The sequence below is a fragment of the Columba livia genome, chromosome 3 (genome assembly GCF_036013475.1).
Source record: "Columba livia isolate bColLiv1 breed racing homer chromosome 3, bColLiv1.pat.W.v2, whole genome shotgun sequence".
Taxonomy (NCBI): domain Eukaryota; kingdom Metazoa; phylum Chordata; class Aves; order Columbiformes; family Columbidae; genus Columba; species Columba livia.
The window spans coordinates 7,189,544-7,205,737 of record NC_088604.1 but is presented as its reverse complement, the minus strand read 5'-3'; the positions used below and the strand labels follow the sequence as shown (position 1 = coordinate 7,205,737).

The following is a 16,194-nucleotide window of genomic DNA, read 5'->3' as shown; positions in this document are numbered from 1 at the left end:
ATTTAACCCAGGGATGCTGTGATCCTGTCCTCTCCTCTGGGTGCATTCCCTCTGCTTTGCACTTAAATTAGGACTTATTTATACCACTGGTGAATCACAAGAAGAGAAAGCAGCCTGAGAGAAGACTATTTAGTGCCAACTTTCTGCTCACAGCATGATCAGAGGAGCAGGATCAACATAAAATCCAACTTAGATCAACATCTACATCATTGTGACTGTGTCCAGATCAGGAGTACAGTTCTTTTCAGGAGTTGGACTTGATGAACCTTCCCACTCAGGACATTCTATGATTCTATGATACTCAGAGAAGCTCCAAACCATCCTCATTTATTGTGCTTCAGTTCACAATGCAGAGCAGTCTCACAGCAAGTAATCTGAATATCTTTTCACTGAAAGTAAATCAGAGATACGCAGCCCAGGAGCACTCTTAATGCATGCTTATCTTTAATAGGCATTAAGTCCATGGAACGAGACTAGTGCTAGGATGATATAAAAATGTCCAAAACATGCAATATGAATGCCAGGTGCCTAACACCAGCAGATTCCCTCTACGGATCCACTCGTCTTGCCCTTCACCACATCCTGCTTTGCCCGTAGCCAAAATCTGACATGAAACCACATCTCAATGTAATCCATTAATGATGCGAGGCCACTGGATTCCTGTCAGCTCTGATGGTAGGGATGCGGTTCTAAGCTATTAAGAAATTAAACAAGGAAAGAGTATATTTAACTATCAGAGACCATCTTAGTCTACATATATTTCCAGTGTACTTGGCACTGGTGAGGACCCACCTTGAAAACTGTGTTCAGTTTTGGGCCCCTCACTACAGGAAAGACCTTGAGGTGCTGGAGCGAGTTCAGAGAAGGACAACAGAGCTGGTGAAGGGTCTGGAGCACAAGTGTGACAAGGAGCAGTTGAGAGAACTGGGGCTGTTCAGCCTGCAGAAAAGGAGTCTGAGGGGAGACCTTATCACTGTCTGCAACTACCTGAAAGGAGGTTGTAGCATGGAGGGGGTTGGTCTCTTCTTTCTAGTAACAAGTGACAGGACAAGAGGAAACAGTCTCAGATCACACCAAGGGAGCTTCAGATTGGATATTAGGAAAAGATTCTTCATGGAAAGGGTTGTGAAGCATTGGAACAGGCTGCCCAGAGAAGTGGTGGAGTCACCATCCCTGAAGGGGTTTAAAAGGCACATAAATTAGGTTTTTAGGGACATGGTTTAGTGCCAGAGTTGGGTTACAGTTGGACTGGATGATCTTGAGGGTCTCTTCCAAGCAAGATGATTCTATGATTTCACAGTACAGTTCACCACAGCCTTCAATAAGGCAATAGGTTTAAGTCACATTATACACAACAAAAAACACTTAACCAAGCTGAGCCATGTGGAGCCACCACATTCCTGCTCCACGTGGAGAACCTGTAAAACATTTGCATCACGAGCACTGCTGGCAGGGTCGAGCATCACGAGGAAGATGTTCCACCTTCACAGGATCTCAAAAGGAGGCCGGGCACCTCCCGCACGGCCTCGGAAATACCAGTGACACATGGCAGAGCCATTTCTACCTGTGCCTACGCCCAGGTGAGCCACACCAGTCGTGCCAGCTCCAGTCCTAATAGCCAGCTCTCTACCAAAGCAGCCAGGCTGCTGCCAAAGCTTTGATCCGCAGTACACCATCCAAGCACACTGCTGCTGCCACAAGGAAGGGATGGAGCACAGGAGACATTCCATGGTTTAAGATAATGCTGACCTTGTATGTTCAAATCCTGACTTAAAGTCTTGTTTTAAGCCAAGTGCCCTGAGCCATCAGGATTCTTTCATTAGTTCATAATAAAACAATATATAGACAGTGGAACTGATAGATTTTCAAGCCATTCTGCATATGTTTTCTTTTAGGCATGCATATATATATATATATATATGTATATATATATATATGTATATATATATATATATATAATGAGCATATATTTTATGTATTTTAAGCATATAATATAAATTGGATATAATGGGGAAAATTACTATGAGAATTGAGTACACCCTGCAGTGTCTGCTACTTTTCCTTACTCCTTTTATAATTCGCTCTATGCTGCATCACTCTGTTCCAGCACAACCAATTTCTGCTTAGAGCAACAAACCTTCTACAGCAACAGCTTTCCTAAAAAAGGAAAATAAAACCAAAAATAGCAGCCTACCCATGAGACAGTCAAAAGCCAGGAGCCCTGGTACGGTCAGCAGAGAACTGGTCCATCTGGAAGCCGCCCTGGATCTGCTCGGCATTTTTAGATTAGGCAAGTCAATGTGTGTTGTCCAAGAAATGACTTGCCACACAATTTTAATAAAAGATTATGTCTCATTTTACAGCTCAGTAAGAATGGCTGAAATAGCCAGGAAAACAAACAATTCAAAACTGTAAATAAAACTATTTCGAGTAATGAGAAACTCATTGCATTCTAACTGTAACCATCTCAAACAGCAGCTTCTCGAGCTCACTCTGGTACAATTAGCAAGATACTTTGTGAAGGAAATTAAACAGAGCAGAAATCCTGCCCAGCAAACTGCCCTGAAGCATCAAAAATGCAAACCACACATGCCTCATTTTCCTACTCCAGGCTCCCATAATTTCCAAATGCTTACCACTGTGTATAATAGAACATCCTTAAAAACCTAAAAGTTTGTCAATTCTCACTTCCTTAAAGCAAACCATTCCCATAATTCTAAAACTGCATCCTGTAGATAAGTCATGATTTCCAACCAGCTGGGAAAAAGCATTTCAGTGATTCATTGTTCACCACAGGTACATGAAGCTGACTCTGAAAGAAGCAACTGATCACGTCTTCTCCAATATTATCAGAAATACTTGTCTTAAACTCAGCCGTAAACTTAATAAATGTTAGAATTGTGGATTTCATTTACCCCCTTGTTTCTATGAGCTGGAATTGTCAGACTCATCCCTTCACAGCAGAAGGCATGAAATGGGAAGTATTAGAGTAAAACCTGTACCACCTACAGGTATTTGATGCTACCTTCTAAGGACACAAAGGTCCAAATGTTTCACCTGGGAAGTTACACTAAGCAGAAAGTGACTGTTTGTTCTACTTGCTATTTCCTTCAGTCCGAGCACAGGTCACTGCAAGAAACCAGCCTGGAAATAAGAGGAAAGATAGAAAATGCCTTCATAAGCAAAGGAGAAAAACTGCTACTAATTTAATACGCAGAGAAAACCAAACCAGGGATCTTAGAGGACACAAAGGATGGTACTCTAAAAAAGCACACCACAGTTTAAGTCATGACTCAACCCCTGTTCTATGTATAGATTTACACCTCTTCCTTAAGTTAATTTTATCATACCTATTTGGCAAGGCATTCAAGGTGAGTCAGAAAACACCAAATTACAAAAGCTGCTAAAACAAAGTCACGTCAAAAAGCTCTGAAGAACAAAAATACCACACCTCACGTAGATTTAGTTCAAATCCAAAGCAGCAAATAAGCAGTAAAAGTACCACAGGGTCAGAATTGTATTTACAGGTTTTTCCCTTAGAACCTCCACTAGATAATTATTTCACAAAAATACACTTGAAGCTTAAGATTCTGTTGCTTATGCTTGCTACAATTCTTTTTATAAAGTCACCCTGCTCTCCAATTCCCACCCCCCAACGCCCCCAAAAAAAAGAAATAACAAAAAACCACACAACTGTATTTCAATTATATAAAAGTTTCCTTCCATCAATATAAGGACCCCATGTTACTACAAAAGCTTCAGCTCCTTCTGCAGATTATTTTCAGGACTGTTCTCGCCAAAAATGACAGTGTGATCATAGCTCCAGGTTATGAATTCATGAGTTACAAAAACAATAATGTCTCAGAAAGCCTTTTGGGTTTAAACCAAAAGACAACTCCCTTCACGCTCTAAAAAAAAGCAATAATGCTGTGATGGATGCCCTACAATTTGGCACATATCTAATTCAGAATGACAATTTGTATTTCTGCAAACTTGGCAAGAATCTGGCTTTGAAATGAATTTATGCAAATTTAAAAGCATCATTCAAAGCATGTACAAAGTGTTCCCTTCATCTTTAAAAACAGACATGATGCAATAGGCTGAATGGTCCCAGATTGGGATATTGCAAAAACCACAAAATATGTTCCTATTCGACTTCATGCTGTCTGGATGCTCCATACTAATTATGGCATCAATAAAGTTAATTTAGATTTTAGTGTGGACATTTTAGTCAATACAAAAAAACTGAACTGTTGATAGAAAAGCACAGAAATTCTTCTGCAACAGATTTTTAGAAAAGCCAGTCAAAACCACAAATGCTCAAGGGCACCATACAATCTCAACCCGATAGTTTTAGAGGAGATAAAATTGCTTTCATTACCTCAATTATGTTCTAAAAGTTAGGAGATCAAGTCCTTTCAGCACCCGTTTGTAACTTCAATTTCAAAAGATTTAAGCATATCTTAAGATCATTATTTAAACCTGCATGGCTTGCAATACCTCCCATCACAGAAAAACACAGTTTGACAGGACATCTGGAGGTCACGTACCACAAACTGGTCAGAGCAAATCTAACCGCAAAGTCAGACCAGGTCACTCAAGGCACCGTCCAGCTAAGTTTTGAAAGTCTTTAAAGGATGGAGATGAAATAGCCACGCTGGGCAACTTTGCTGTACTCAATTCCCATAGCAAGTTTCGCCATTATATTCAGTAGAAATTACTCTTGTCCTAGCTTGCAGCCATCAATTTACATTTTTTCACTGTGCCTCCAAGAAGGGTACAGCTTTCTCCTCTCCAGGCTAGACCAACTTCTTTCACACTATATGCACCAGCCTCTTAAACACGCTCTACTCGCCGGTTTGTCAGCATCCCCCTTGCATTTGAGGAACAAAACTAAATGTGGTATTTTAGAGACAGCCTCGTGAGTGCCAGGTAGTGGGGAACAACCACTCCCTATGACCTGCAAGCTCCTACCCTGCTCATGCACCTGGCAGACAGCGAGGTTGTTCCCTCCTAGATGCTGGATTATGCATTTGTCTTTCCAAAACACAGGAGGTTCCTGCTGGCTCACTCCCCCCGTACCACTGCAGCGCATCAACCATCCCTCCTTCATTCACTGTGGGTTTTTTTTAGGGACCTCGACATAATCTTGAGCGCTGTAAGAAATTAGGCTTGCATGTTTGGAGAGGAAGCCATATGAGGGGCAGCTGAAAGTCACTTGGTTTGTCCTGCCTGGAGAAGAGAAGACCAAGGTGAGAGCTGATGGCGGCCACAGCTTCCTCACAAGGGGAGGAGGAGGGGCAGGGCTGAGCTCTTCTCTTTAGAAACCAATGACAGAACGAGAGGGAATGGCAGGAAGATGTGGCAGGGAGGTTTAGGTTGGACATTAGGAAAAGGTTCTTCATCCAGAGGGTGCTGGACACTGGAACAGGCTCCCCAGGGAGGTGTCACGGCCCCGAGCCTGACAGTGTTCAAGAAGAGACTGGACAACGTCCTCAGACACATGGTGTGAACTGTGGGGTTGTCCTGTGCAGGGACAGGAGTTGGACTCCATGATCCTTGTGGGTCCTTCCAACTCAGGACATTCTGTGATTCCATGAGTGTCCGTGTCAGCCTGTCCTCCTCCTTCACCCCCAATAATTCTTTCCCTGTACACTCATTTGGTCGGAACATGCCAGAAGATTAGCGTCTCAAAAATAAGAGCTGTACTTTTTTTGTTGTTGCAGAGTCAGCACTGAAGCACCTAAATCACAGTCCTCCCTGAGAAACAAGGATTCCCCCAGCACTCCTGCTCTTTTAACCTGATGGTTGGCTGATCACCAAATATGCAGCTTGGAAGCAGCTATGGCATGTGCTGTGTCTTGCACAGCTAATTGATAGTAACACACAACAATCGGTATTTTAAGAATTCAGGGAGGGAGCAGAGGCATTACAGGAGGTTATGAAAAGCTGTCTGGGGCAAGGGATACTGGTGGCTGTGGTCAGAAGATAAAGCACCCAAACACACGTTCATAGAAAGCTAATCCTCACCTCCGCCATTCTCAACATATTAGCTCGAATTAGTAGTTTGGGTTCCATAATCAAAGGAAATCCTTTTGACTGTCCTCACATATTTCACAACTACCAGGCACAACCCCAGTGACTCAACTACACACAGGAAAAAAAAAGTTAATCAAAAGGAGAAAAAATAAAATCAGCAATATAACCTCAGCCTTTTTAAAAACACAGGTCAGGATTTACCACTCCAATCGGTGCTCAGAACCACAAAAGCACAATACAGGAGCGTACAGCAAGGTCCAGCAATTCTGTCTTGATGGGAAATCAGAACTGCTGCATGGAGCTGGCAGGCTGTGTCTAACTCCACTGACAGCACATCTTGTGTTTCACAAACAGCTTTATTTCATCTGCTATTTCATCATGCCAGAGGCTTCCTGGCACTGGTTATCTACCAGGGTGGGTCTTCTTCTACTACCTACACATTAGAAGCCATCTACATTACAGTCCATATATATATTTAATGATTCTCTCTCAGTAAGGATGCAGCAATAAGATTGAAAGTGCAAACCCTCTCCCCACAACATAAGCACCTACTAAGAAGAGGAACACACAAAAACCGGAGGAAACAATTTCATGCGCTCTCAATTGTGCTTTTGCTTGAGAACAACCACAGTGTGAATTCACATACAGCCCTATAGCACACACAGCTACAAGCAACACCTTCCAGCGCTCCTCACACTGCAAAGGGTTTCATCCGAGACGGTTTCCAATTTCCCCGCTTTCCTGCACCATATCGTTACACAGATACTGGGATGCAGTAAACACAGATTCTGTTATACTTGGGCTTCTCACAAACAAACTACATTAATATGTTCACATTAACTACCATCTTCTAATTCACAAATTCTCCATCCCTGCACTGAAAGACAAGGTATACTTTTGGTACCACGCATAGTCTAAGGCAGGCAAACAAAGTACCGTATTTGATTTTCAAGTGCAAAACAGAGCGGTTTATAATAGTTGATGCTTAATAAAAAGATTTTATTCTGCTGTTTGCACTTTTCTGAAAGATCTGCTGGCTCCTGAACTACCATAGCTGTGATACTATGGGATTAACATGTCTACAAAAGACTCACTCCCCTCAGCACTTCCACTGCCCCCATTTCAGAACAGCATCTCACTTTACCTGACTACAGCACTCACTCAGACAAACACAAAAAGAAGCGTTGTTTGGGACACTGAAGTTTCATACAAACAGCCCATGGGCCGCTCTTCAGACAGCCATCTGAAACTGCCGACACTCCCAGGCAGCTTGCAAATCCAGCTAAATTTGTGAAGTCTTATATTAAAAATTCTGAATAAAATAATATCCTTCACCTAACCACTTAGGAAAACAAACAGATGGCCTCTGCTTTTCAGAAATAGTTGTTTTAGTTGTTTACAGAGAAAACAGTTTCCAACATCTGTTCCAACAACCTGAGGATGAAGGAGCGACCCTGCATCCCCCTCTCTGCTCATTCCCATTCCACTGCCTGTTCCCTTGTACTGGGCTCCCAGTTTCACCGCTCCAGGGTGTGCCGGGTTCATCTGCTGCCAAATCAGCCCGCTGGTTCCCTTCCAGCTGGATTTAACTCTGGCCAGTGTCTTGCACTAGATCATCCCATCCACACATGATCACAAAATCTGCCAAAAGGGAAGATTAAAGAACGCACTGATACGGGCATCATCCAAGGAACTGATCATATCAAGAAATGCTGGATCAAGCACTTCCCTTGGCAATTTGTTCTAGTAGTTAATAACTTCCCCAACAGAAACATTCAGATGTTAAAATGAGCGCAAACAGCAGTACAATTTACCTTAAGTTTTAGGCAGGCTTATTCTAGTCAACCTTGCATTTATTGATTTATGACAATACTAAATAAGCCCATCTCCATAAAAGCATTTAAGTGATGGGAACATTAAAGTCGAGTCTAACTGTGGAAAATCGGGATACAGAAGGACAGAGGTATATTTTTAAATATGGTGCTCAGTCTCCTTCTCAAAACATATATATTAATGAGGACAACCAAAACCCAAAATCTACAGAAATACAAAAAGCCCCTCAATAACAAGTTCTAGCTGTTTAGAAACTATATTCTCTTTAAAGGTGTTATGAAACAAATGGAAAAAAAGAATGCACATTAGAGGCACAGTTTAAAAAGGGTGCTTGGCTGGCTTAAAATGGATGGGGGAGAACGACAAGGAGTTTACAAAAAAGGCATTTTAAAGATAAGGAACAGAAAAAGCTGTGAAATCAGTTTGCTGGATTATGAACACTTAGGTAGAGCAATTAATATAGACACTCAGAAGAAGCTTATGAAATTTCAGCTTGGATCTAGCACAAAGTAACTGCAGGCTAAGACAGAAAAGGAGAAACACTCTCCCTTCCTTGGCTCCCGAAATACAGCCCCACCACCTTTTTGCAGTCACGACTGTGCCGAGTAAGGCCATTCAACCTGCTGACATGATGGCAAACCCTGCACAAGAGTTTTTTCCACACGAGCCAGTTTATCAGCTCACACTGTGGACTCACAACCACTTGCCGCAACCACGAGAGGCATCGCAAAGCTCTGGTCCTTTTTGGCAGCAGCCTGAAGTTATCTCTGCTGAATCACAGCGGGAAACTGCACCCACAGCCTCACTTCAGGACAAGAGAGATTACATGCTAAGCAGCCTTAAAACAAATCCTTTCATAATTTAAACTACAATTCCAGATTTAAGTGATGTGATTGTCCCTTACTAGAGAGTGAAAACTTCATGAAAATGGCAGTTTCATTTCTTCAGTCAGAAAAGATGAACACTTTTCTCCCCTTAGTCTCAAAGACGCATTGAGTGGAAATGACTTGAACCATCTGGATAAGTTTGCTTATTGTTCTGCTCTTGTATTTTTCCTGAAAACTGAAGAAACAACATAGCTCAGAAAAACAAAAACAAAACCCCCAAACCCCAACAAACAAACAAAAAAAGAAAAAACAACCACACAGACCACAAACCTAAGCAGAATTACAGTAAACACATCTCCAGAGGTCCCTTCCGACCCCAGCCATTCTGTGATTCTGTTCCCAATAAATCCATAATTGAACTAAAGAGCTAAAATCGGGAGACAATAATTTCTATCAGGCACAACTTTAACAGCTGCTGTAAACGTGCTTCAGCTAATACCGCTGTAAGCAGCATCCTCACCCTTCTCTTGCTTCCATTCACTCTTTTGCGACCATAAACTTAGTCTCAGTTTCTGGATATCCAGCCTGGTTGAAAGTTTATCCAGGAAGACAGGGAAGTTTTGGAAGATTCAGCTCATAAAAGCAAGGGAGGAGGACAGTTCTCGCTAGCCAGAGGTAAGTGAACGGTGAGACTTTATTTCCACGCCAGCTTAAAAAGATCAAGACACAAGCACAGTCAAAAACATTTGACTAAGACTGACCACTTTGTAATTTTATCCAAGAGGTAGAAATTGATGACTTAAGAGTCTTCTTTAAATGGTAAGTCGGGCAAGTTTCCAGGAACTTGGGTAAAACTGCCTTCTTAATTTAAAACTAAAATAAAAAGCATTAATAACTCCAATCCACAAAAATCTAGTACTTCTTAATTGCTTAACTCCAAAATCATTTACATATCCTGCACTGTCAAAAAGTCTCATGTCCATGGCAACTTAGGTTGCCATGAGCTTAACAGCATGAGCTTAAGCCATTTAAAATAATTTAAAATAATACTTTATCTGGCTAAAGCAATAAAGGTGATAAAAGGAATTTTTAGTTTGTTAAGCAAGAATGTTGAATTTAAACTCAAGGTTTACAATCACAAAGCTCTTTGGCACTACAGCACAAGAGCAGACTGATCCCCGCTTCATTCTCCAGAGTTCAGCAACCCTCTCCTGTAACATCACAAGTCAGCACTGTCCAAACTGCTGAAGTCAAACAAAAATGGTTCATTTTTTTAATAATTCAAAGTATTAGATTCTAATTTATTCCACTGAAAGCAATTCTGCATAATAGCATGAGCACGTTACAGGCAATACATATTCCTTTAAGAGAAGTTAACTTAATATTCTAAGTGACCTCATATTATATTCTCTGCAGTGTACATCACCCCCAAAGTGGAAAGATTTAACTCATTTGGCAGGCAGACACATACTGTGATTTCTCATTCAGTATGATTTAGGACTCTAGCAGTGGTAGGTCTTAAATCTTTCAGAAAACGCAGATAAACTCTTCAAAATATCTGCACTGCTTCATTTTCCTCATTCAAGACTTCTGAAAAAGCAATGTTTCATATTGATTTTATACAAAGAAAGTCAATTCTGCATATGGCTAGAGTGATAAGACACAATCCCACCCAAAAATACTTGTTGATATTAGTCACAGAAAGTAAATACCTGTGCTGGCGTCACATTATTCAAATCCATTAAGGTTACGCTAAGAAACACAGAACAATTTAGGGTGAGAGGAGCCTACAAAGGCCACCCATGCAAACCCCCTGCTCAAAGCAAGGCTCCTGTCAAAATTAATTCTTCAGTACATTTTTATTTAGCATAGCAAGGGATCGCTCTAGAAAAGAGGCAACTGAACAGGCAGTTTTAGTAGTTGACCTGTGCTGACAACCAGCACAACAGGACAGCTGAGGACAATGCACGAGCGGGATTATGCTCGCACCATCGCAGCGACAAAGTTCAGTAAAACTATTTCTCATCACTGTACATCTGAGAAGGGACAGCAAAGGCACAGGCATCACCCTCACAGGGAGCAGGGCACCTGTTAGATCATTAACAAATCCACAACTCAGAGTAGAAAAAGAAATGTTCATAGAAAGGAACAGTGTCGGGAAGAAGAAGTTGAAAGTAATTTAGTTGCATTACTAAAAATAAAGTAAGCCAGTTTAAAAAGAAAAACAACAACAAAAAAAACCTTTATAAGGAACAAAATAAAAGTGCTAAACCCCTGCAGTGAACCAGAGATGTGTTCTAAGTGCTCAGGTTATAAGCACAGGTAGGACCAGTTGTGAGAATTCACTACACATCAGATCCACTAGCGACTAATTTCACTTGGTGGACTCACCCAATTTTGTTCAAAATCACCCAAAGTCACTTTAGGCGCTTCCATTGCTCCTCTCTCGTAACAAATCATTTTTATGAAGCCAGGTTGGGGCATACCAGAACAGCAGTCACATGTGACAGCATTTCCGAGTAAGCAAAACAGATGGGAAGAGCAGAGCGATGACAGCCAGGGCAGGACAGGGCAGCCGCCTCGTGTGGCCCCAGACAGCACAGCGTTCCCAACCACATATTTCCTGTGTTTATGAAGCAAAAAACCACTAAGGGACAAAAAACCCCAACAGGGACAGAGTGAGGGAGGCCAGGGAAGGTAAAGAGACTTCAAAGAGAAGATCCTACCTAGCTGAAAGAAAAACTCTAAGAACTATTACGGAAACAAAATAAACCAAGACAGCAAATATAATTAAACTCCTGCGTGACGTTAAGTCTTGAATAACAAATACACAGTCCTGAACTGCTCTCCACAATAAAAGTAAAGTGCTCTTGAAATTAAATAGCCAGCCAGTGAAGATGACCTGGAACAGCCAGCACATGAGGAAAGCAGATGTAGAGAGACTTCTCAATGTGAAGCCACCAACCATCCACTATTTCTCAAAAATACAAAGCAGTCAGGTGGAAGAAGCAGCAGCTTTAGGAAACAAAACCCTCACGCTGAAAGGACATAATTCCCTGACACACCGCTATTTGTGCTAAACAGGGACTCTCACTGCCACAGGCAGTTTGGGAGGGCAAGAGCCATGTTCCTCTTTGACCCCCTGTACTTCACTATCTATGAAACTGCGAACATCTTTGAGCAAGTCCATAAAAACATATGATCTGGCAATTAGTAGTTTATAAAAAAAATAAAGAACTTGCCATAACAAGGCTGCTTTCCATATCCTCTTCCTCCCTGTTTGCCCCACAGACAGGACTCTCAATGCAGCAGCTCTCACATTCTTGGAAAAACAAAAAGTCAAGAGCTGAGCTGACAGAGTCTTTAGCACCTTTTTGTGGGATTTCTCCCCTACCTTGACCCAAACCCAGTATCCATCAGCTCTTCCCAGTTACTGTAATTTGCTTTCCCAGTATCTTAGGCACCTCTCTTCCAGAGGTCAACTTGCCATTATCTTCCCTTACAGCTTTGTCTAGAAAAAATAGAATTATAATAAGAAAGCACTTAGCTCAACATTGCCAGCACAAGCACAGTGAGTCTGCCACCATGAGGCTCGTGGAGCACCCTGGTCCAGACAGGCTGCAGTAACTTGTACTTCTGATTAAGTCATCTTATTCTCCACTAGTTTACTGTGAATAAAGTTCATTGCATCTTACACATTTCTTGATAAAAATAGTAGCTGAAGGACTCAATCTAGCCTACTCCTTTGTTGTTTTCTAGTTGGTTGGTAGTTTTTAAAATTAGAGAAAAAACCCTGAAGTGATGTTTTAGTTGGTTGTTGTAATACTACTGGTGACTAATGAAACCATCTGTCACTGTCCCTGTGACAATGCTAAAAGTACTCAGTCTGCTTATGAAAACCTTCTAGGGCTTTTTTTCTGTTGCCAAGACAAAGTTGGAAAAAGCAAAAGGCTTCACCACAAGTTTAATGTTTGACGAACTTACTAAAAAGTTCTATAGAACAAATATTTTTGTGTATATTTGTACTCATTCTGTTAGCAATGAAGATGTCTAGCTTCTTAGAGTATTTCAAAATTACAAAATTTTCTAAAGATGATATGCAGCAAATTCAAAGCCACCAGCTCATAGGACCCACAAATCAAAGCTTGCACACATTTTTGGGAATAAAAAAAAAGTGTGGGGGAAATGCTACGAAGATACTGACAGAAGCCCAGCAGATTTCAGCATGCCACTGTGCAATTTATCAGCTGTTGCTGGATTATTTCATTCTGAGTTGTGATCCCATTAAAAAATTAATTGAAGGCTGCAAATAGAGCTAAACCTTCTTGTTAATGTGCAAGTTGTATAATCAAATGACTTCTTGACTATAATTAGGAAAATTATCTGTTATTGAGCCATAGAAGTAAATTGGACAGATGTTCCAATGCATGGACACATGGAAATCTACCTTCCCTCAACCCAATGCAGCAACAAGATAGCAGACTCAAAGTTTTTTCCCCAGAACCTTTGCACACATTTTTATCTATTTGTAGAGCCATATATGGAATCCCCATGATTAATGTAATAGAGAAGTCAAAGAATTATAATGACAGAGCTTAAGGATGTTACTTTATACAGTCTAGTGTTTGTCACCTCTGACAACATCCTCCCCTCCAGCTTTCATGCATGTGAATGACACATCCTTTTGCAACATTAATTTCCAGCTATTACAAGAGCGTAATGTAACCTGTTCCAAGGCATTTAGTATTTCTGACCTCCTTTTTTGGTTCCTCCAGAGTTGCACTGTACTGTTCTTTCTTCTCTATAAATCTCCGAAATAACTGACCTAATTTGTCAACCAGATGCCTCAATGGCCCCCTCAAGCCACCTCTTACACATAAAACCTCCTTCATAAGCTGACATACAAGACAAACAATCTCTTATCAAGACCCAGCTCTACCATGATGTCATTAATAAAACAATCAAATAATGACTTCTCAAGGTAAACATGAGGCCATCACTAAATACAGTGAGTGCAGCGCAAACTACAGTTAGGTTTTTTCCCCACTCTTATTTTTAGAGATGTTTTACCGTACATTCCTTCCCACTTTCGATCACAAGAGAGTAACACTTGAAAATCTGAATAAAGGACCACACCTTCATAGAAAATCTATTTAAAAGGCTCTGGAATCATTCTGCAATCATTAGTAGAGGTCTGTCAGCATTCTGGCAGAAGCAGTTCTATAATTGCCCACGCACACAAACTGTTATGGTTATAGCAAGCCATGCAATAACAATATTTGACACTGAGTGTATGCACCCACTCAATTCAGTCACCTCTGAAGAAACAATAATATGCTCACCACTGTAATCAGAAGAGCCAGAGAAAGAAGACACACTTAAGAAAAGGAAAGCATACATAAAACAATGTCATACAGTAATTATTAGTCATAAACTGGACCGAATCCTTTATTAAAAGTCTTGTGCACTATTCCTAACTGCATACTAACAATTTTAATAACTCTGACATACCATATCTAAATCCTCAAGTATTTCACATTTTAGCATTACAGAGTCTGAGTTTAAACTGTTTTTAATTTGCATACTAAACTTTGACGCTCCAGGAACTACCATCACAGGCCACTGCAATAAACCTTGTCACTTGCAAGTACGATGATGCAGCCCAAAAAGAAACGGGAGTTCTAAACTATTCTGATCAGAAGTAACCTCAAAAAGTCAGTTCTTTAGAGTTTGGTTTGCATCAGAACCCAGAACACCAATTTCACTTTATATTTTCAGACTTTAAGCATGCTTTGACCACGTAAGACAACTTTCCTTAAGATTAAAACACTGAAATAATATATTTATAATCAGAAGGAACACAAGTCAGGAGGAACATTTATCACTTCACCAAGTGCACATTTGATCACTTCTCCCCTTCTTTTTATAGACAAGCGGGGAGGAAGCAAAGCTATGCAAAACCTAGGTATGCTTCCACTTAAAAAGCTTAAATCACACCTGAGCACAGCACTGGAAGGATAGACACGCTCGAAAGCCACTGCCCCCCGCACCCCTCCCTCCAGAAGCACATGAAGCAGCTGATATTACACGGGACTGAGGAGCAGGGTGCGATATGAGTGGAGATAACCGAGACAGACAAAACAGTCAATGGACCATTTGGACCCCAGTGGGGGAACTCTGAATAAGGAAGGAAAGCTCCGAAGAGTGGGGTTTAAGTCACACTTTCACACTTCCCTATGCAGACGCTCTTACATTAAAAATTAGACCCAGCACAACTGATTGTTTTTAGTGTAAACCTGAACTGGCACATTATGAAAATAGGAATATTTGAGTGGTTGTATGCTTTTTTTTAAGTCAACACCTCGGTGGAGCAACGGGTGAAGGCACAGCTCAAACTGAAGCAGAGGAAAAGCCAGAAGGGCTGGATTAAATCAGGATAACTTTTGCTCTTTACTAAGCTACTGCAGCCAGGTTCCCTCCAAGATCAGTGCTCACCAGACGGCTGCAAACCCCGCTCATCCCACCGAAAGCCATGTATCCCCGCCGCTGCCCCCGCCTCCTCCCGCCCCGGGCCCCGCCGCTGCCCCCCGGGCCAGGCCGGGCAGGACGGAGCGGCCCCGGCCTCTCCCAGCCCCGCCGAGGAAGCAACGCTGATCCCAACACCTGCAGCACCTGCCGGTTCCCGCCGAGACCGGGCGGCTCCTTCGGCCCCCGCCTTGTGCAAAGGCACCGGGGAGCAGCACCGCTCCTTCCCCGGGGAAACCAGGGTCTAACCTGAAGCGGCGACGCTTCCCGGGACCCCATGGCCGCGCCCTCCCCCTCAGACAAAGGGCGGCGCAGGGGACGAGGAGCCGGTCCCACCGCCCCCCCGCCGCGCTCACCCATGCTGTGCCCGCCCGCCCGGGCTCGGCGGAGCGGCTCCGGATCCCGCCGACGTGCTCAAGCCGGGCACGGTGGCTCCATCTGTGCCACCCCGAGGGCGTGAAAGAGGCTGCTCCGAGCCGCCGGCGGCCCGGGGGGAGAGGAACCGCGGACCCGTCCCGTCGCTCACCCGCCGCCGCGCCCCAGGCTCCGGCACCGGCGGCACCGCCCCCGCCCCGCCCGCGCCGGGGGTCGCCAAATCCCGCGAGAGCCGCGCGCCACCGCCCCCACGCCGCGGCGCCGTTGCCAGGCGGGATGACGTCACAGCGTGTTCCCCGCCCCGCGGGGCCGCGTCCCGGTGCGCACAGGGCGCCCGTGCGGGGGCGGGAGGAACGGGCGGCCCGTGGCTGCTTCGGTTACCGGGTCTGTTTACCTCTTCCCCAGGCGGGTGTTCGGCGTGTCCGCCTCGCAGCCATACAGTCATAGAATCACAGAACAGTGCGGGTTGGAACAGACCCTCAGGATCATCAAGTCCAACCATAACCTCACACTGGCACTAAACAATGTCCCTAATAACCTCGTCCATGCGCCTTTTAAACACCTCCACCTCCCTGGGCAGCCTGTTCCAATGCCC

General features: G+C 43.0%; 1 protein-coding gene across 1 annotated transcript in view; it reads right to left on the bottom strand.

Annotated features, from left to right (window-relative positions):
* CD2AP (CD2 associated protein) overlaps positions 1–15,804 on the bottom strand; it is an 86,811-nt gene extending 71,007 nt beyond the window's left edge. The window contains exon 1 of the mRNA XM_065055738.1: positions 15,581–15,804. Within this exon, the coding sequence (XP_064911810.1) occupies positions 15,581–15,584 (4 nt within the window). The 5' untranslated portion in view covers positions 15,585–15,804. The remainder of the gene's footprint in view (positions 1–15,580) is intronic.
* Between the last annotated feature and the right edge of the window lie 390 nt (positions 15,805–16,194).